Below are 20,378 nucleotides of genomic sequence, written 5' to 3' on the forward strand. Positions count from 1 at the left end.
TCCGTAGAGGAATGCTATAAAGACAAAATTTTCTTCTCAAATTCAGTGTAACACAGCATGACTTGAATTAATGGATTGAAGTACAAATGGTCATTTTATGGGGGAAGTATTCCTTTAATTACCTACATATGGACTTTTCTAAATCTGGTGAATCAAACAGAATAATTTGCATCTATCAGACTAAATTAAGTGACACAAAGATGAACCAAATATGATTTTGTGACTTTGAGAAACCTCCAAATCTGTGTCATGAGAAAGTGGAGTGAAACCGTCCAGAGTTATAAATACACCTCAACCGACAAAAAAGCCAGCAAGGGGGAGATGATTACCATGTTTTGCCACCAAAACACAGCTGCTAACTATGTTAAAATAATAACGCCGTCTAAATCTATGAGTGGTGGAGTGCTGAGAAGAGGAAGCCCAACCACACACTCAAACGCCAGCACACACACACACACACGTTACTTCTCATCCTGTCCGCAGTGATTGTTCGCCCACATGCACGGTGTGTGTCCGCCCAGGAGTTAACCGCCTGAGGAGCCGGCTATATAACATGAGCGTGATTGCACGAGTCATATTTAGAAAGTGCCTCACTTCTACACATGCTGGACACATTCAGAACTACACATTCACACATGGAAGTGTGTTCATACATCACACATATACACACACGCACACCGGTGTGTTTTAGGCACGGCCAGCTGCGTCCAAATTTCAAACATATCTCAAAAAGCCTCATAATTGCTATGTCCGCCTGACATTTCTGTATTTGACTGACCAACACACACAATCAAAAAGGTTTTATTGCTAAAACTGGCAACACAGGAGTGTGTTGTTAGACTTGCACAAATACCAGCCATGACTATTTATTCACTTGCTATGAAAAGACTCTTTTCCTTTAAAGCTAAATGTTATAGATTAAGAGCTCAAGGCCTCTAAGTAGCATTATTTAAGGAATCATGAGATGACAGTTATGACTTTAAGTGCAAAATATAGAGCCAAAGTAGGGTGACTCAGTTTAGTTTGGTTTGAGAGTGAACGTTTTGGGGCTTTGGTCCTGAAGCATTCAATGTATTCGGTGGCTTGCTGAGAAGTGTGGCTCACAGAGGGGAGAGTACGTCCTCGAGCTCGGTGGGGGTCCTTTCAATGATGGCAGTTTATACTGTGCTAAGTTCAACACATCAAGGTCAAGGGGCCATGTTTCCTTTCTTGTCAGGGGGCTCCGAATTCCTTGCAGTGCACCTGGGCCCCTTCGAATTCTGCATACTCTGCCATGTTTCACAGAACACACACACATTTTGAAAGTGTTAGGCATTGTTTGATTTTGCTTTACAATGTATGTGTTGTGTTTGCTATTTACACACTACCAGGGATCAACCCCTTCATCATCATTCACTGTAAGTGAAAAGTTAGCGTTAGTAACGCCAGAAAAACACTGGCTGTGTCAGCAGTGCGTGACAACAACCTCACCAAACCAGCATGTTTCATGCTTGCGGTGTACACACTGGAAGCACCATGGCTGTGACGCCTCTGCCGGGCTGTTATGAGTACTGTATTTCCACATTTATACGCACCAATCCATTTATTTATGAAGTCATGTGAGCTCCTGCATTGTCAACAACACAACACATTTCACAATAAAATGCCTTATGTCAACAACTGATGCCATTCTGTTGACATAAATGTTGTAAGAGGACCTTTATTTTGAAACAGGAGCAGGAAAATTAGTATTTCCTCATGTCTGTGAAAGACAGAAACTTTTCAACTAAAGTAAAAGGTGGTATAGAATCAATATAATTATCAAAATGACATTTTCACTCTCTATTTCTGCTGACAACTGTGCGCGGCATGCAGAAAAAAATTGGCGAGCCCCCATTTACTCAAGATGTGCCGCCTAATTAGTTGATGCAGCCAGTGTGTTTCTGGCATAAGGCATGGTTTTCTTGAAGCCACAAATGCTCGCAGGCTAAACTCCACGGCTTGAGTACATGAAGAAGTTCAGCAGCTGCAGTTCGCTCAGACATGTCTGTGATAACATTAGGCCAGAGATGAGCTCATGCTTTAAGACAGAAAAAAAAGAAAAGAAAAAGAAAACCGATCAAAAATCGGCCAGATAACTTAACAGACATGAAAGTGGTTTCAGTCTTCTCATCTCTCATACTCTTGCCAAGAAAATGACGATTCCTTTAAGGAACCAGCATCCTGAAAACCACTGCCAAACCTTTGCCTGAATGACAGCCTGGTTAACTGACTGAAATGCCTGCTTTTCCACAGTGATGGGCTGCTTGGCTAAGTGGGTGGCGATTTGTCTGACCAAACTCGCTGCCTGTCCCTGCACAAATTACATTTCATGCTGATGAAGTACTGCCTACTTTCTCTATATGCTTGGCAAAGCCTCTAATTGACAGGCACGATGGCTGCCTGACTGTTCAGTGACTGACAGGCTGCCTAACTGACCGCAGCAGTTCACAGGGGTCCTGTGCCAATGGCCGCCTCTGCAACAGGCTCCTGTGAATTTTGACAGCACTATGCTGCTTGCCTTTTTTCTCCAGGAGACCTGGCCCAAACCCAGTTAGCAAATTTAATCTTAGTTTCTTTACGTGATATACATACAGGGGAAAGGGTCATGTCCATTTCACAGCCATATTACGTTTAGGTTGTATTGACTAAAGCCTTTTAATATTTTAATGTCCGGTTGTCCAAATACTGTTTCGGATGCTCTACCATGGTAAAAGTTTACTTCACCTACAAAATGACCATTTGTATATCAAAATATGTATCAATATACAGTATTCAGTATACAGTATTCAACACCATAGATGGATTACAGAATGGGCCTACTGGGCACAGACCCAGGGACTCAAAGTTTCAGGACCCCCCTGGCCTTAACCTGCAAAATGTCACTCATATTACCACAAACTGACCAGGAATTAATATATAAATGGTCATTTTGCAGTTGGAGTATTCCTTTAAAAGCCAGTTCTTGGTAAAATGTCTACAACTGTGTAACATATAGTCATGAAAATGTTAAAAAAAAAAAACTGAATTATTTTCTTGGTTATGATCTCCTCTTAGGTTTGCTAATTGACAGGGGGCATGATTGTGTGTGTCTCTCTTGTGTAGATGTGTGCAATCCTTATGAGAGTGTGTGGCTCTTCATGTGTGTTAAGGGGTGACTGATGGTGACTTTTTAGCCGGGGCCTGACCACATCTGAGCCCATACACGAGGGAACGGAAATGCATCCTGGGAAGTTGAGATCAGCAAAACACAAAGCTGGCCTTTGTCTGTACGGCCGCTGGCACAGCCAGTGGTCCTGAGCACTTAAACATCGGTTAACTTTTTCACTGCGATTCAGATAAAAAATGAGAAGTGATATAAAATATTGCAGCACACAAATGCAGCAATGCACTGAAGTATAACGCTGGTTGAAAATAAGGTTGAAAAATGACACCACAAAGTGCAGGTCAGCCTGGTGGTTAGAATGGCTTATTTTCCTCTTCAGACTTTGGTACTATGACAATGTTTTTTTTTCTTCTTATTCCTAGAAGGCCTAAAGTTGTGAATCTTGACTCCAAAATCAGCTGCCCTGAACTCAGTGGTATTATTTCAGGCCTTTGGATATACAGCACTAACAAAATGAAATCTGAAATTGGATTGACAGGGCACAAACTGTAATGACATATCTACTGTTTTGACTGAGCTGACAACTTCTTTGGCCTTTACCTAAAACACGTGAAACCAACTGGTAGATAAGATCTCCTCCCTGGACCTGAAACAAGCAGCTTTCTCTTCCTCCGTGTTCCCCACAGTTCCTGGAAACACCCACAGCTTTCTAGAAAGAAATCTCACTAGAAAGTTTGATCCGCAGCTGAATTTGAGACGTTGTTGAAATGTTAATGTGGATTCCTCAGGCTATTTGGACGCTGCAGGGACTGATATTAAAAATATTGCGGCCACACAACCATATGTCTGTAACCATATGTGAAAACAAGTGTAATATAATGCAATGTAAACTGAGGAGCAGAGTCGAGCCTGTAAATCTGGGTTTGTAGAATTTAGGTTTAGTATTTTCTGAGAAATCACCAAGGAAATATAGTTTGGTTTTTATAATGTTGACTCTTTAGAAAGAAGAAGAAATGACACAAAACACTTCAATACTCTCAGTATTTTAATTGTAATTCTGCCATGCACATTCCTGGCCAGCCAGGTTCCATTTATATAAATCTATAAACAAAAGCTTGGAAATGCAGCACAAAATAATATGTTACATACACAGTATTTACAAATGAATATGAATATACTAAATGTGTTGTTTGTCCTTTTATAAAAAATAAAAGCTCGAGTGACAAAAATGTTATGCATGCAGAATCTGTTTCAGCATCTACTGCTTTTTCCTTTTTTGTATGTATGTATGGCTGGCAATGTGTTAGAGATGTAAACCGCAAACCGCAGCAAGCATTTCATAGCAAAGTGTTCAATATTATTTACAACAACGTTATGTACAAAAATATACAATCTGTATTTTACAACCTGCATTTTTGCTGCACTGTATATCACCTCTGTGAATGAAAAAAGTAAATTTTGTGGCTCCAAACCAGACTTAAAGCTACGGTAGGTATGTTTATTTGTTTGTTTTTGCAATTATGGCAAAATGTTATTTTTTATAACTGTCACTATATCCTGACAGGAGAACATGAGGCAAATAATCTGTGAAAAAATGTCATGTTCCTCTGCCTCCTCATAGTGATCCGAATTGCATTTGAGAGATTTTAGAGAATCACAAAAACAACCAATCACTGCTCTTGAACTGCAGTCAGACTGTCAAACTAGTCAGTGCAAATCACATACCACATATGAATCAAGATTCTGTGTCTACATTACCTATCTCTCACCTTAAATCTTTTCAGAAACATATTTTAGTGTGCTGTTCAGCTGTAAAACGGGAAAGTCAGTCTGGCTGGTGAGCGCAGCTGTTTTCAACATGGCTGCTAGGTCAAAGTCAATGTATAGTTAACAGTGCAGTAAAGTATGTTTCTGAAAAAAATTGAGATAAGAATTAAACAATGCAGTAAAAGAATGTTGAGTCATGTTTTACAGTTTTTTACAGCACTTCAAACTGACAAAATAATCGGCTTGCTGCTAATCTTCTGAGTGAAAGTAAAACATACATTCTGGCCTGAGATTATTCATCAAATTATATAAATTAATTTGTAATTTGTAATTTAATTTTAAAAATGACACTTTAAAACATGAACAAACTGGCTTTACTTCTTTCAAAAACATGCAAAGTAAGCAATGATCAGTTTAATAGTTAGGGAAAATATCTTTAAAATTACATTTATAATTGTCATAATTACACATTTAAAATTATGTGACAATATTGTTATAGTTTTTGACACTTTTATTCAGTTAATTTCCTTGTTTGCTTATTTGTTTTACTCTCATTTCTTTTTGCTAATTTTTAGGTAATTTTCTTGGACATCTTACTAATTTCTTGCTTTAGGTAATTTCTTGCTTAAAATGAATTCTCTAAATTTGCTAATTCCTTGACATTTCTGGAACATTTTTACAAAGTTGTTCATTGTAAATTTCTTTTTTAAAGGAAATGGAACCAAATTATTTAGGGTTCAAAGGTTTAAAGGGTAGTGAAAGGCGCCTGAAAGCAGCACAAGAAAAGTGATGATGATCCAGGTCTCAAAGGATTAGTCATTTGTCTGGTTTGGGCTTCCACAGAAATACACAAGAGAGTATTTTGGGATGGACAGCTAATGCCCAGGGAGTTAAATTCAGCAGAGATGGTCTGACTAAATAGTAGTCTAATCTTATTCCCACAAAATGTCTGAACAGATTTTATGACTCTGCATCTGACTGACCCGTTATTTACCTGGTGGATGTCTACAGAGCTGAGGCGTACTACATCTAAATTTACTTTGGTAAAACCTCTCACTTTATATTTTAACCTTCACATTCTGAAACTGTGGGAGGCATATAGAGCGGTGCTAAATCCGTCAGTGTATATTCAACTTTTAGTGTCAAAAAACACGTCATGATATTGTGGCAGCCCTATGTGATTATTATGGTCAGCTTTAGAAAATTTAGGAAATACGTAAGTCAAAAGACATCCAGGATCATCATCCACCAAACATGCTTTGCTAAGCTTTCATTAGACACTGGTTTACTAATGACCAAATTTAGAGAGGAAGCCTTGAGTAAAGCCATGTTACACTTACAGTGTCAGGAGCTGAAAAGCTGAATTATTTACTGAGGAGTGAATGTAATTGCAGGTTGTAAGATGATAATGAGTGGGTTCAATGGATGTGAAGTGGCCATGTTTGATGGTACTCTGTCCTTTGAGAGTGGTTTTTCAGATGACTGCGAACACTCTGAAGGCTTTTCCACCTGTTGGGTTCACTAGGCTGGAAGAAGGGCAGGGAGAGAACAGAGATGTAGTAAATGTACATGTTGTTATTCATAGTAATGTGAGATTTTGATGTAAAGATGTATTCGAATATTAACTAGTCACTAAACTTTGCCCATCATACTGGCCAAGGTCATTGCAGAAAAGAAGTTGGACTCATAACAAAGTCTGACTTTATATCAAATATAGTATACATACACTGAAAATTGTCATATATCTAAAATTCATGAAATTAGCCTCTATTAGCACATTTCTTCCCAGCCAACATTGTGGGGACCATGTAAATGGGCTGAAAAATGGGCCCTATATGGGACTATCCAGAGGTTCCATATTGGCCCCATCCTAATTGCCCACATAGGTGAATTACCCAAGTGGGCCCCAGAGAAGATACAAGATCATCGAATGTTCTTTTATAAAACATACCCACAATGTTGCATGAGAACACAGAAAGAACATTTTCAAAGCAATATCAGAACATGTTGTTGATGACTGTGATTATAGACCTTTTGTTTTCTTTCTAAATGAAAATGTAATTTAATGTGATATGTTAAAAAAAAAACATTTAAGAAGAATATTGGTTGCACTGTACCAAAAATTACTAGCTAGGAAGGCAATATTACATATCTCATATCATGTACATTACGTGAAGTGACATAGTACGTCTAATTTTTAACGGAACTCTATATTGACGTTTGGTTTCCCATGGGACACAAACGCTGGTCTCCTGGATGAAAGTCCGGTGCTTGTTTGACCCATTCACCTCCACTCCCACCCATCCTCAGTGGATTTTTTTTGCTCTTTATACTATGTCACCTGACGTTCTCCTTTGTTTCCTTCATAATTTCTATGGCCATTAGAGGTCCCTGACTAACAGCAAAACCAAAGTATGGGTTCTAATTTCTTTTTTTTGTTTTTTAAAGATTATTTTATGGGGCTTTTGTTGCCTTTAATTGACAGGATAGTGTGAGTGAGAAAAGGGAGAGAGAGATCGACATGCAGCAAAGGGCAGAGGTCGGATTCGAACCTGCGGCCACTGCGGCGAGGACACAGCCTCTGTACATGGGGCGCTGGTTGTAATTTCTGCTTGTAAAAACCCCCTATGTGTTCATTTTATGGGTAAGGACAGTGAAATATAATTTGTAAATAGTGTACTTTTTTTTTAACCATACCTTTCTGAGGTGATGCCATTCTGGTTACTACCACTGTACTGCCTCCTTCTGTCCACAGGCATTACATCGAGGTACCCCCCTGACTCAGTCTGGATTACTCCAGCATGAATGGCTGCTCGGCAGATACTGGATTTCTGGGGGTAAAAAAAAAAAAGGTCCTGATATCAAATAATTCATATAAGACAAATACATTCAAGAAGAATTTGTCCTGTTTTCCAAAAAAAAAAAGGAATGTAGAGTCTGTTGGTGACAGTTGTTAACATTTAGCATCATCACAAAGCAAGAAGAATTCAAATGGTTTAACTAAATGTGGTGACATGACAAACAGAGAACATAACATGTTTTATGTGTTTAAATACAACTGTGCCATTACTGGTTGATTTGTTTTTGCACCAGAGTTAGCTAGCAGCTATTTTGTAACTGTTATCATTGGGCAGGCTGACATAAAAACAACAAAAAAATACTCATATTCTTTACTGGTTATAAGTCAAAATGTCTGCTGTAAAAAGGTCTATAATTGTCAGTCAGTCATTTTCTGTAACCGCTTGTCCTCGTAAGGGTCGCGGGGGGGCTGGAGCCAATCCCAGTTGTCATCGGGCGGAAGGCGGGGTACACCCTGGACAGTTTGCCAGACTGTCGCAGGGCCGACACATATAGACGAACAACCATACACACTCACAATCACACCTAAGGGCAATTTAGAGTCATCAATTAAGTCTATAATTGTTTCAAGCAAAATCAATACAAGACTATGATGGTTAATTTATGACAGAGATTCAAGAACTTACATCTGAGTAGTATTTTGTCCCAATGACTCGGGCTCGACTGTCACGCAGACAGTTTCTGGGACAGTACAACCTGAAAAAAAAAGAAGCCAAAACTCACTTTAGGTCCTAGTGTATTTTCAGTTTATGGAATGAAACCAGAAAATGTTCTCACTGTATTAAAAACAGACTGTGTATCTGAAGGCCAGAGTAATCTCAGTGGTTGAGTTAACACTATTAAGGCAGAGTTAAAGAAGAAAATTATGAATAGCATAGCCGGTAACCAGGGCTTGACATTTTCATGCACACCAGCCACAATTTTTGTCATTGGGAAATTACATTTAATTCAATTAAAATTGCTATGGTGGCTAATGGATATTGTCATTAGCTACTAAGAGTAACTGTAGGCTATTACATGCTTCTGCCAAATTGTACCTGCATTATCCACTTTGGTTGACGAAGGCTACGGTAGCCAGGTCGCTAAAGGCATCTTACATTACTCTAGCTGTAGGCTATTGTTGTTTCTTTATGTTGAATTTGGAGCTCAAATGGGCCAAATAGCTAACCTCTATTAGGATGACCGTGACCCACTGGGTCACACGATCGTGGTTGAATTCAAACAGTGAGATGTTTTCAGGTTCCTAAGTAAATAAGTCTAAAATAGATTATTACCTTGGACAGTGTCGCACAGGTTTCTTGAAAGGGCAGAAAAGTGCAACAGTTGTATCACACGTTATTGCCTTGACTGGGAGAGAAAAAGGCACAGCAACGTGACCCTACAGTGTTTCTGAATGCAGACGATATGTTATTGTATCTGTTACCTCAAAGTGAAAAAATGGCTGAATGCTCCTTACCTGGCACCGTCTCCACTTTGAAGGAATTTGCACTTCTGTTTTTCCTGCAAATTTAAAGAAAACTGCATTAAATTATGATCTCTGCTGCATAGCAATGAATCATTGATTACAATAAAGGGAATCAATTTATACCTACACTCTATGAAACTAAACACTAAACACACTAAACACAAGAATAAATACAGAGAATGATTCATACCCAATTGATTGAATACCATTCTTGTATGACTTGGTGAATTGTTGTTTTCTGCCCAGTCTGGTCACATCCAGCCATCCTCCATCATTATCAATAACACCGGAGTGCAACCCAGCTCCACACAAACTGGATTGCTGCAGTGAAAGATAAGACATGAATGCTAATGTGTGGCAAGGTATAGACCAAATCACATTCTTTGTTTACCCTAACTTTCGGATAGACAAGACATTGCATCAGATACATTAATTTAAGGCCCTAAGCAAATGCTTGCTCAATTGGTTTTTAGCCACCTAAAAAAGTCCCACCTAAAATAATCAATGTCAGTGTTTAAGTGTATGCTATATTAAGAATATTTTAACCACTTTAGCTTGCCTTCAGACCACACTTTCCGATGGGTAACTGAAGCTGTTATATGTAATTAAACTACCACACTTCACTGTCATCTCACTTTGCACAACACAGAAGCTGCTGATCTACCGCTGCTTTTATCAGTTAGTGTGTAAAACAAAGCAGTACAATTATTCCAAATATAGCATGTAAATAAACAGATACAGATATTTTAAGGTTGGCCTTTTAAGGTAGCATTTATTGCTGGTTTTGCTGTGGCTGCTGTCCACAGCAGTACAATGTTTAGCCTCAGTCCAAAAACAAGTTTCATGAGGTCACAGTGATCTTTGACCACCAAATTCTAATCGGTTAATTTTTAGTTTAGGGAGATGTTTGTGCCAAATCTGAGGAAATTCCCTTATGGCATTTGTGAGATATCTCATTCACTAGAATGAAACAGAAGAGGTCATAGTGGCCTTAACTTTTGACCTTAGACCTCCAAAATCTAATCAGTTCATTATTGAGTCCATGTGGATGTTTCCCTTTAGGCATTTTTCAGATATGGTTATCACAAGATCACGGGCGGCATGGTTGTGTAGTGGTTAGCATTGTCGCCTCACAGCAAGGGGGTCCCAGCTTTAAACCCGGGTTGGGGTGGGGTTCAGACACTGGGGGGGGCCCTTCTGCGCCACGTTTGCATGTGCTCCCCAATTGAGCATGGGTTTTCCAGCTTCCTCCCACATTCCAAAGACATGCAGATTAATTACTAACTCTAAATAGCCAGTAGGTGTGAATGTGAGCGCAAAAGGGCATATATATATATATATATATATATATATATATATATACACACACAAAGACAAAGAGAGAGAGGGAGAATTAATCAAATTGTTTCCCCAGTGACACAATGGAAAGCATTTGCCAGAGGTGACTGTTGTTTAGTTTAGTTTGGTTTATTTGTACACAATTAAAAACTGCATAAAATCCAGTTAAATTAAAAAAAAAAAAAATTTAAAAAGTGTCAGGAGTGGTCAAGAAGCCAGAGGATTATACTAATGGACCCAATCTCAAATTGAAAACAGCAAACAAAAACACAAACATAGATTAAACAAACAAGTAAACAAAAAACCCACAATTAAAATTCCACAACAAAAAGATAAACGACAACAAAGAGCAGTCAGCAAACTATAATCCAATAAAAACCAACAAGTACATAGAACACAGCCTATCCCAGCTGTCATTGGGCGAGAGGTGGGGTACACCCTGAACAGCCCCCACCCTCAGTCTACAGCTTGAAAGAAAGTATTTCTCCATTGATACATAGGGAAATGTCAAACATTTCAAAATTAACTGAAAAATTAAGGTGTCTCTGGAGATCACTCACCATGTCATAATATCCAGTCCCAACTACTTTTCCAGGCCTAACAAGGCAGCCAGGTGGACACTCATATCTATGGACAAGGACAAAAGTACACACATCACTACTAATGCGTTGCCTTTAATGCAAGGACACAATATTGTACACGTTACTATATTTCCCTCCTATCTTGGCAGATCAAATATTTCTCAAAATTTGCATACACTATTATTTGACATCCGACTGCTGATGCTGTGTCATGATGTTCCTGAGCATTCACCTGTTACAAGTCGTCCCTTTGCACTGATCTCTCAGCTTCGTCTCACAGTCCACCTGTTGACCTAAAATAGCAAACAGAAGCTTTTCACTGCTTCGTTTTAAAAATAATAGTAATATATACTCAAACAGTTCAAGATGTAGCATTGTGTGAGCAGTCCTTACACATCTGCTCTGTGCTGACAACCTGGTTTCTCTCTAGGTTGTCATTTGCTGAGGGGTTTGGTGTCTGGGCCCTGGGTTGGAGCTCCCTGTCCCTCACTGGTTCCGGTTCAGGTTCAATGTAGTTGGTCTCCTCAATCTCAGGAGCTGGACGCCTGTCAACACCCCCATCTGAAAATATGAATACCAGACTGTCATTGTGGTTTCATTCTGGATTTGATCATAAGTTGTTCTTATGTCTCAAAATGTTTGATTTGGATGTGGAAATGCTACACTGGGCTCATCCTGCCAGTGAGAGGAAATATCCATGGTGTAGCTGAATGTTGCCTTCTATAAACTATTAGGGGCTGTTTGTCATATTTTACACACTTTTCATTCTTCATTTTTTGATTATTTTGGCTGTGTTCATGGCATAAATTTTGGCAAGATTGTGTATTTTTGTTTAATCTTGAAATGTCCAGCTCAGCTCCTACAATAAGTCTAAAATACACTGTGGAAACAAAATTGTTACATTCATACTGTTAAGTGCAAAAAATGCACCATTGAAACCAATTTAAACAGCAATTTTTGATCGAACAGCCATCAAAGCATAAAAACATGCATTGTATTATTTCTGGGTGTCATTCTTCAATTTGTTTTGTTTTTTTTTACTATTTTCCACCTGATGATGTCAATTTTACAATATTTTTCACGCTCAATATTGCTGCAAATTACTGACATATCACAGGCTGTGATTATTAGTATTTTTTTTTTAATCTACTTTGCATGTAGTGTATTGAAAATAATTCCTTTTCCCTCTGAAACATAGTGGTATCATGACAAAAACCTGGCATTTAAGGGGTTAAAATTCTGAGAATTAATAATAATAATGAAATTAATCAATAAAAGTACAAAATAAAATGAATGTATATATATTTTTTTAATATCTTGATTTTGAAAAGCGCATTTTGTGCGTAGAGCGATGTGAGTGTGTAATATTAAAGCGGGCCCTAAGGGTTAAAAACACATGGCAACAACCCATTTTCTTTATTAGTAACTTTAATAATTCCAGGTAGGTACAAGGGTATGTAAGGAGATAAAGCATGGCAGAATACCACAAAACCCACCTTTGTAGCAGAGATTGTCCCTGCAGCCTCCACCGTAGCTAGCTGGACAGGCAGAACAGGGAGTTCCATATTTGTACGGAGCATGACCCCACCAGTTGCCCCTGAAAAAAAATGATGAAAGGTTTTGTTGTGATTAAAAAAGGAACACGCACAAAAAATGTGTTGTTTTTGTTTTTTATAAAAAATGTTCAAGGAATTCAGCAGATTTATTTTTATGAGCAAGAGATAGAGGTGTATCATAAGTAATTAAACCCAATCTACTGGGAATTACTGCTGTTGCCAAAAAATGTTATTATGTTTTTGATACTGTATTCTTTGGTGGCAGGTCTTTGCAGCAGTGTTAAGAATGTATTTAAATATATTTTTAGGGATTTTTTATCACACGGTATTAAAACAAACAAATACAGTACGTACGGTGGGGAGTAGTTGCAGACCAGATAGACAGCTTTAGCCCAGATCATTCCCCACACGTTCATGTTGTAACACACATTGATGGCACAGCCAATGCGATTGCTAGTTGCCCACACCAACTGAAAATTGAAATACACACAGACAAGCAGAGAAATATTTAGAAAAGCAAAGTAAACTTTTCAGTGGTTCTTTGGCATTTGTCAAAAGGTGAATTTCATGCTGCTATCACAGTAGCATGAACAACAATAATTTTTAACGTGAAAGAAGGGCCTTGTTTAATCAAAACTGATCTGATAAAAATGTATCCAAAGAAAAATGTTACTGCGACACTTAACACTCTCCATAGAGGTTTTTTTTTACTGATTTGCTAATCTTAGCTTAACTGAACACACCTGCGTCACAGTGTAGTATGGATGTATAAAGGGAACTTGATAAAGCATAAGAGGCAGCGCCATGTTCTTTTCTAAAAGTTACTCCATGTCACACAAAACCAAAAAGGTCAATTATTTTGCAACTTGGTCTCAAACCTAATATGTCAAATATTGATGCTTGGTCCATGACCCTCAGCCTCAGATAATGTAATACACAGTCACCCTTAAGGGGTGGTATCAGATGCACCGGGCTGTTGCATTCTTTTGGTGTTCTGAACCTGAAAACCTAAAACATAAAAACAAAGATTGTTATCAGCACTCTAGTTTTTATTTATTCATTTTTTAAAAAAAGAGACTGCAAATAAATGCAAATGCGGTAACTCCATATTTTGATTTATTTTGTGTTGAATTACAATATCTCTTTCACTCTATGTCTAAGATAACAACAAACAAGAAAGCTATTAAGACCTCTCAAATAATCACAAAATGTATGTCTAATAAAAACAAATAAGGTGTATATGTCTTGGTTTCAATATCCCTTGTACAATTTAATGTTATCTGTACTTGTGTTTTTGTCATAAATCTACTGATTTACAGACATCTATAAAAGTTGATGGAAAATGAGTCTATTTGGGCCTAGTGGCATCACATTTGGCCACTAAAATTTAATATTGGCTTCAAAGAACCATTGCTGTTCCTGGGGGTTGGTATATTGGCTATTCCATAATCAAGTTTTAACTAAAGGCCTAAAACGATCCAAAGGCATTGTTAACTCTTTAAGACCTGGAAATACAAAAAGCCCTTACCTGAGTGTAATGAGTACAAACAGGTCCTGAACATCTGAATGGGCAGTGTGGGTTACACTCCTGGGCGTAGGGATAGCTGTAGTACCTCACCTCATCATACCAGGCCTGGACATGGTAGGTAGGGGGCCGGTCCCTAAAGTCACACAAAAGGTGTTATATTGTGTCCTAAACTGCCCTTTTGTAGTTTCCACTAGCAAGGCACTTCACCTTGTCATGATCCTGGATTTTCGCTAACCTTTGAGACCTGAGTGAATTCATTTGATTTATTCAAAAACATGGGGAGAAGGCAATGAGAAACTTAAGGAGACATGGAGTCAAAATTTGCTAGAAATAAGTGAAAAGCCACAAGAAAATTACCTGAAAATAAATTAAAAAAAAAAAAGTAAAAACAATAACAAAGAAGACAATATGCTGGTGTTCACCATGAGGCCACACTGGCTACATGGCCTATTAAACCAACATTTTGTTTGGTTTAATAGGTTAATTGAGCCAAAAAGAGGAGTTGCCGCCATACCTGTGTGAGTATGACTATGCTATATGCACCTAGCCACTGCAAAGCTGTCAATGAGCTTCTATAACTTTTAAATTCGCGCAAAATGCATGCACTCAGTCCAAAAATGAGATAAATATGAAATGAGTTTACAGTGTGGGGGAATGTAAGTGGAGGTAGTCAATCAGGTCTGATATCCATGATTTAGGCTGCCAAGTCAAACAGATCTACGTGTTTTTTAATCGTTATTAGCTTGTCCAGATACCATTGCCTGGCACTGCAATTCTCATGGCAGGGCCCCTCTTTTCTTTCTCCTTTCCCTACTCCCACTTTCATCATAATCCTGTTGTATAAAAATGTATAATAATGAACATTAATTAATTTAACTAACAGTTCTCTCTCTTTTTATTACATACACACCTTCCCCAGTGCGCTCCAAGGTTTTGGCCTATTTGCGTCAACATGTGGCTCGGTCCGTGTTCCCATCGGCAGGTATATGCCCAGTGCTCGGCGCTCCTCTCTAACTCGTAATCCCATACCTGGGGAGCACACACACCCACACAACAACACACACATTATTGGTTATTTACCTTTGGAAAGATGAATTTAAAGGGTCGACTCTGAAAGCTGGCTAGAGTAAGCAGCTAATATTTTTCTCAGCTGGTGGCTAAGGCATTAGGTTTGGTAATACTAGTTTTCTCTTGGGCTTAAATTCAGTGAGTCCAGAGCGTTCCCCTGACAGATGTTTGCAGACCCGAAACTCCACTCTGGATTACCGTCATGATTTAAGTGGGCTAAGTGGTCACTTATCGTAGTTGTTGCTTTAATTGCTACTCATTACATTTTTTAGATATCTCATCATCCTCTTTGAGTACACTGAACATTTATAAATCCCACCGACCCTAATCTGGAAGTAACCTTGCATAACGGAGGCGGGGTGGACCTGAACGATGAACCTGCTCTTTACTTTAAGGTACAGTGACTATACACATGCTTCTTGCAAATTTAACACAGTATAGTAAAAACTAGGCCTCTCCTATTAAGCACACACATTCGCTGTCTGACACACACATGAGAGAGAAGGGAAACAGAGAGGTATCACCACCACCATCGCATCAACTTGCACCTTTGTGCTACTATTCGATGTGGTTGTTTCATAGCTTGTTTCCAGTAAGTTTTGGTCTCTTAAAACAAGCTGAGACAGAAAAAAGCAGACAAGTAAAAGCTTGCAAAACAGAGAGTCTCTGTTTGGGGGATTGATGCCATCTTTACTGTTCACAAAATTAAACTTAATTGAAGTCAAAATACCTGAAAACTGTTTTGAACAAAGTAGGGAAGCAGACCATGGGTATAGGATTGAGCAATTCAAATGTTGCGGCAAAGTTAATTTACTGTTGACTTTGTTGGGGAGGGAGAAGAATAGGTGCAGTGTGCTCAGCTGCTGGGATACTGTTTGGTTGCTTTATGGCTATCACACATCAAAACCAATAGAATAATGCTCAAGTGTGGAGTTGTAACTGCTCTGATTGACCACCATAATGTGTTCCATATGTTTGGTAAGGCTTGCACACTGTGCACATTGTTGCACATTCACTGTGGTGCTGCTTACTGTTCAGGCCTGATTGGAGATGGGATATTTTGACTCTACTTCTTTGGCCCGAATCCAGCTGCAGCTGAGATACCAACAGTGGGGTGACTGTTTGCTCTAATCTCCTGAACGGTTGCCATGGGATACTACTTTTTTTCATGATTATTACATTATATTGTCACTTTTAGGTTGAATTCTTATCATTCAAGTTTGGATGACCTAAAAGGTGACATGATTCTTGAAGAGTTAAACCAATTCTGTTACATTAGGCTACAGAAAACAGAGACTGTCCTTCGTATAAAATTGAAAGATAAGGTTGACTGTTCAAAAATTCACAACAACCACAACAAGAAGCGCATGTTTGAATATGACTGTTGAGTGGGTTACAGTTAGGAAGTTAATGGGAGACAGTGCAAACATTTGCAGGACGTGTGATGTAACCTTTACTGGGAGTTCATAGCCCAATAACTGCATAGGTTGGAGCATGTTGCAACAGGTACCATCAGCAAGTACAATGAAATTTGATCTCAGAAGCCAGGCTGGATTAAAGATCCATGAAATTAAGGTTTATTAGATTAGGTACAGGTCAGGTCTCATTTATTTGCCAGATGACCAGCATTTCTCTGTAGCAGCCCTTTGACACTGGAGACTGACATTGATCTCAAATATCTCTGTCTGCTTCTTTAAACTATGAAGACAATCTAACCAATCATAACCTACCCTAGTAGTATTATCTGCATCACCCAAACCAAACCTGAACAATAAGAGTAGTTGCCTTGAAATATCTCACATATAATAGATATAATAGATTTTTTGACATGCCATATTTTTATACGCAACTGTAACTTTTGGAAGAAATACTATTTGATTCCTTCCTCCCCTTTTCCTTTCCGAAGGAGTCACTATCCTTCAAAAAATGTTTGCCAGATAATTAAACAACGTTCCATCCTTAACACCTTCTCAAAATCAGGGTAGCTACATCTGACAATGTCTTTAACTTTCTGAAATCAATACATGAACAAAGCCGACAGCCAGGTGTGCTAAGGTAGTAAAGTATGTAAGAACTGAACTCTCATTTTTCAGTCTTCACACAACGCATTCAAGTCACTTTTGTGTCTACAATGAAGTGCAACACCATCAACGACTTGGGGGAAGTGTATGTCTTTCCCATTTATCTAATTTATCATGCCTCGTCCCTCTCGGTGACTGCAGTGATTTTCAGAGTATGGCCATTCGGAACAGGTGAAAACACTTTTGCCCTTCAACATTTTTGTAGAAACTAGTTTGATTGAATCATATAGAACTCTCAACCCTACTTACAAGGCAATACTGCCCACCTACATGGGCATTGTGTGTCACTATTCTCGCAGGTTATGATAAAATTCAAGTTCAGCACGAAGCTTCCACTGCTAACAGTCTAAGGCTGATACTAATGATCTCTGCCAGCTCATTATTCTCTCTGAGTTCTTGTTATTCTTCACCCTCAATTATCCAGCAGAGAGGAAGATGGACTGCCCATCAGCCTTTGGTCAGGTCATGGTAACAGCTACCAATCTTCTTTTGCATTCCAAAGAGCATTAAGTTCCCAGAATACTGAGCTGTTTTCAGCTATCTGCCAGGACCACCTCTGCTACAGAGCTAAGTGCAAAATGTGCACTCTTATAGCAATAGATTTAGAGTGAATGCTTAAGGTATCACATTAAGACATCCTTTGCTTTGGGAATTTAAGGTACGCATAATGGTTCATGTAAAAGTTTGTAACTCAATCTTCAGTACGTAAAGTGGTTGTGATTATGAAAACTTCTAAAGAGGTCTCTTTTTCTCCATAAAATTTCCTGGGCAAGAAGTGATTTGGATGAACAGACGCAACAGTGCTTTAAAGCAATTCACTGAATGGATTTTGTATGAAATCAAAGAAGTTAGAGCTGCAATAAAAGTGCAGCCCGTTTGGCCTCCAAATCCTGCAATCTGAAAACCAAACACGTGTGCCTCATCAGTCTCCAGCCTTACCACATCATTATCATCAGTAATAGTATCCCTTGCTAAAGAAACACTGGATTAGTGTACATAACATACATTTACACTACCATGCCCTGCACTTCAAATGGCGAGGCTCGACATGTTTGAAATAGATTTACCGCCGTGGCACCCAAAATGAGATGCGTGGAGGATCAAACAAAAGATAACATAGGCCTTGGCCAAGGTTTGAATGAGCTGCTATGAATGGGGAGAGAGGAGGCAAAGGGAGAATGTGAAAATGGAGCAGTGTGAAGAAAAGCCTGAGGGAAGGCTTGCAAAGCTGAAGATCAAGAAGGCAAAAGAGCGAGGCACGGAGAAAGAGAGTCAGCAGGAGGAGAAATGGAGTGATAGAGTAAGGAGAGGTAGGGCAGGAAGGGGGGGGCAGGATGGTGGAGGTAGAGGGCAGGACAACACTGCAGGAGTGAAAGCTGGATATGGGCTGGGGTCAGCGAGGGCGGGCAAGCAAGACGCAGGAGCCACAGCTAGCCAGATGGTGACTTTGGATTGCAAATCTTGTTCTCTCTGTATTTCCTTCCCTGCTCCACTGTTTTTAGCTGACAGAACTATGGGAAAGTGCTTTCCTCTTCACAAAGTCTTGTGACTTTTGTGTCTAACCTTCCCGCTTTGGATGTTCCTGTCAGGATGTTGACCTGTGAACACACCATTCCAAATAATTCATCCTAATTTATGTTTTCATTAATGCCTCAAGGATGAAAAACACAAGTTAGCCTACTGTTAGCTACAATGGTTTTTATTGATTTTAGAAAGATGAGGACAAAGCAGCTTCTCAATTCTCAAAAGGTGACTGTTTTCCCTGCTAAAATAACAAAAACAGCTAAAACCAGCTCATGCTAGTAGCATGGTTGGTTGTTGTTGCATTGCAGTATGGAGCAAGCAGGTCCTGGTATGATAAAAAACATATGCAAGATTAGACCATTCTAAGACAACCACAACCTCAGTTTTGGATGTGGAGTAGTGGTTATGTCATATCTCAGCCAACATTTGTATGTGGGGCTCATGTGGGTAATAAATGGGCTGAAAAATGGGCCCTTTGCCCCATGCCAATTGAGCACATGAGTGGGTTTACTTAAGTTGGCCCAACATGGGTTATGCTAGAGCTACCTGGGTACTAAGTGGGTATGGGCCCAAATGGGCATCTTATTTGGATAACTGAATAACTCATTATCTACGTGAGCAGCTGTCAGGAGGCCGATGTGGAACCCGTGGACAATCCCACATAGGGCCTATTTTTCAGCCTATTTACTACCTACATGTTGTTGGCACATACGCTTTCCTAAATTGAATATGACCAGGGCAGAGATTATAATGTTAGCCCAAAAGTTTAAAAACGTCCAGCACCAGCTTACACACATTGACGAAAAAGACTGCAGTGGATGTAATAGTCATAAACAGGGCTTTTTCATACCAGTAACCCCACAACCTACCTGATACGCAATATAAGCAGTTGCTTATGGACCTCTGGTCCAGAAAGTTGTTGTTTTTCTTTGTTTGTTTGATTTTATGATCACGAGACAATAACAAAAAAAGTACTGAAAAAATAGGAATGACAAAATGTCGAAACAATAAACTCACTAAAGGGCAAAATGGAGACAAGTTTTTTACTGTTTTCTATAAAACAAGCACTCTGGTATCTGTGGTTAAAAAAATGCATTCATTGATTTAAGTGTTAAAAGAAAAATACTGTATTTAATAATATTTACAATACACATTTTTTTCAGTGATGTGTGAATACCTTACACTGAGGGGGTCCCCCCCAAATCAAATCCAGCTTGGGGCCAGTAAAAGTCTAGGGCTGGCCCTGCCCACAAGCTACTCGGCCTGTAATCATTTGGTTTATCTGAAGAGATATAAAAGACACCATTCTCAAAAGGCTTTAAATGAAGAATATTTCCTAAAGCTGGAGGTGTGAATGGACATGCTTTAGAAAACTGTCAATCCAAATTACCTGATTTTGCATCAATCTATGTCTCTAGGAATTGAATTCTTTCTCTTAAATAGAGTAGGGTATGCCGGGTTAAAAAAAAATGTTTTCCAGTGTGATA

The 20,378-nt window shown here is 38.9% G+C and overlaps 1 protein-coding gene across 2 annotated transcripts in view; it reads right to left on the bottom strand.

Moving 5' to 3' along the window:
* Positions 1–4,156: 4,156 nt before the first annotated feature.
* The window catches only part of LOC121951074 (cysteine-rich secretory protein LCCL domain-containing 1), a 32,700-nt gene continuing 16,478 nt past the window's right edge, over positions 4,157–20,378 (bottom strand). For both annotated transcript variants that reach the window (XM_088086072.1, XM_088086071.1), the window contains exons 4-16: positions 15,129–15,247; positions 14,219–14,351; positions 13,045–13,160; positions 12,631–12,731; positions 11,528–11,695; positions 11,367–11,427; positions 11,114–11,180; positions 9,406–9,536; positions 9,207–9,250; positions 9,025–9,097; positions 8,377–8,446; positions 7,589–7,722; positions 4,157–6,417 (exon numbers count right to left, since the gene is read on the bottom strand). In XM_088086072.1, the coding sequence (XP_087942198.1) occupies positions 6,366–6,417; positions 7,589–7,722; positions 8,377–8,446; positions 9,025–9,097; positions 9,207–9,250; positions 9,406–9,536; positions 11,114–11,180; positions 11,367–11,427; positions 11,528–11,695; positions 12,631–12,731; positions 13,045–13,160; positions 14,219–14,351; positions 15,129–15,247 (1,269 nt within the window). In that variant the 3' untranslated portion in view covers positions 4,157–6,365. The remainder of the gene's footprint in view (positions 6,418–7,588; positions 7,723–8,376; positions 8,447–9,024; positions 9,098–9,206; positions 9,251–9,405; positions 9,537–11,113; positions 11,181–11,366; positions 11,428–11,527; positions 11,696–12,630; positions 12,732–13,044; positions 13,161–14,218; positions 14,352–15,128; positions 15,248–20,378) is intronic.

Source organism: Plectropomus leopardus, chromosome 12 (genome assembly GCF_026936395.1).
Source record: "Plectropomus leopardus strain MGB_pleo_1.0 chromosome 12, ASM2693639v1, whole genome shotgun sequence".
Lineage (NCBI taxonomy): Eukaryota > Metazoa > Chordata > Actinopteri > Perciformes > Serranidae > Plectropomus > Plectropomus leopardus.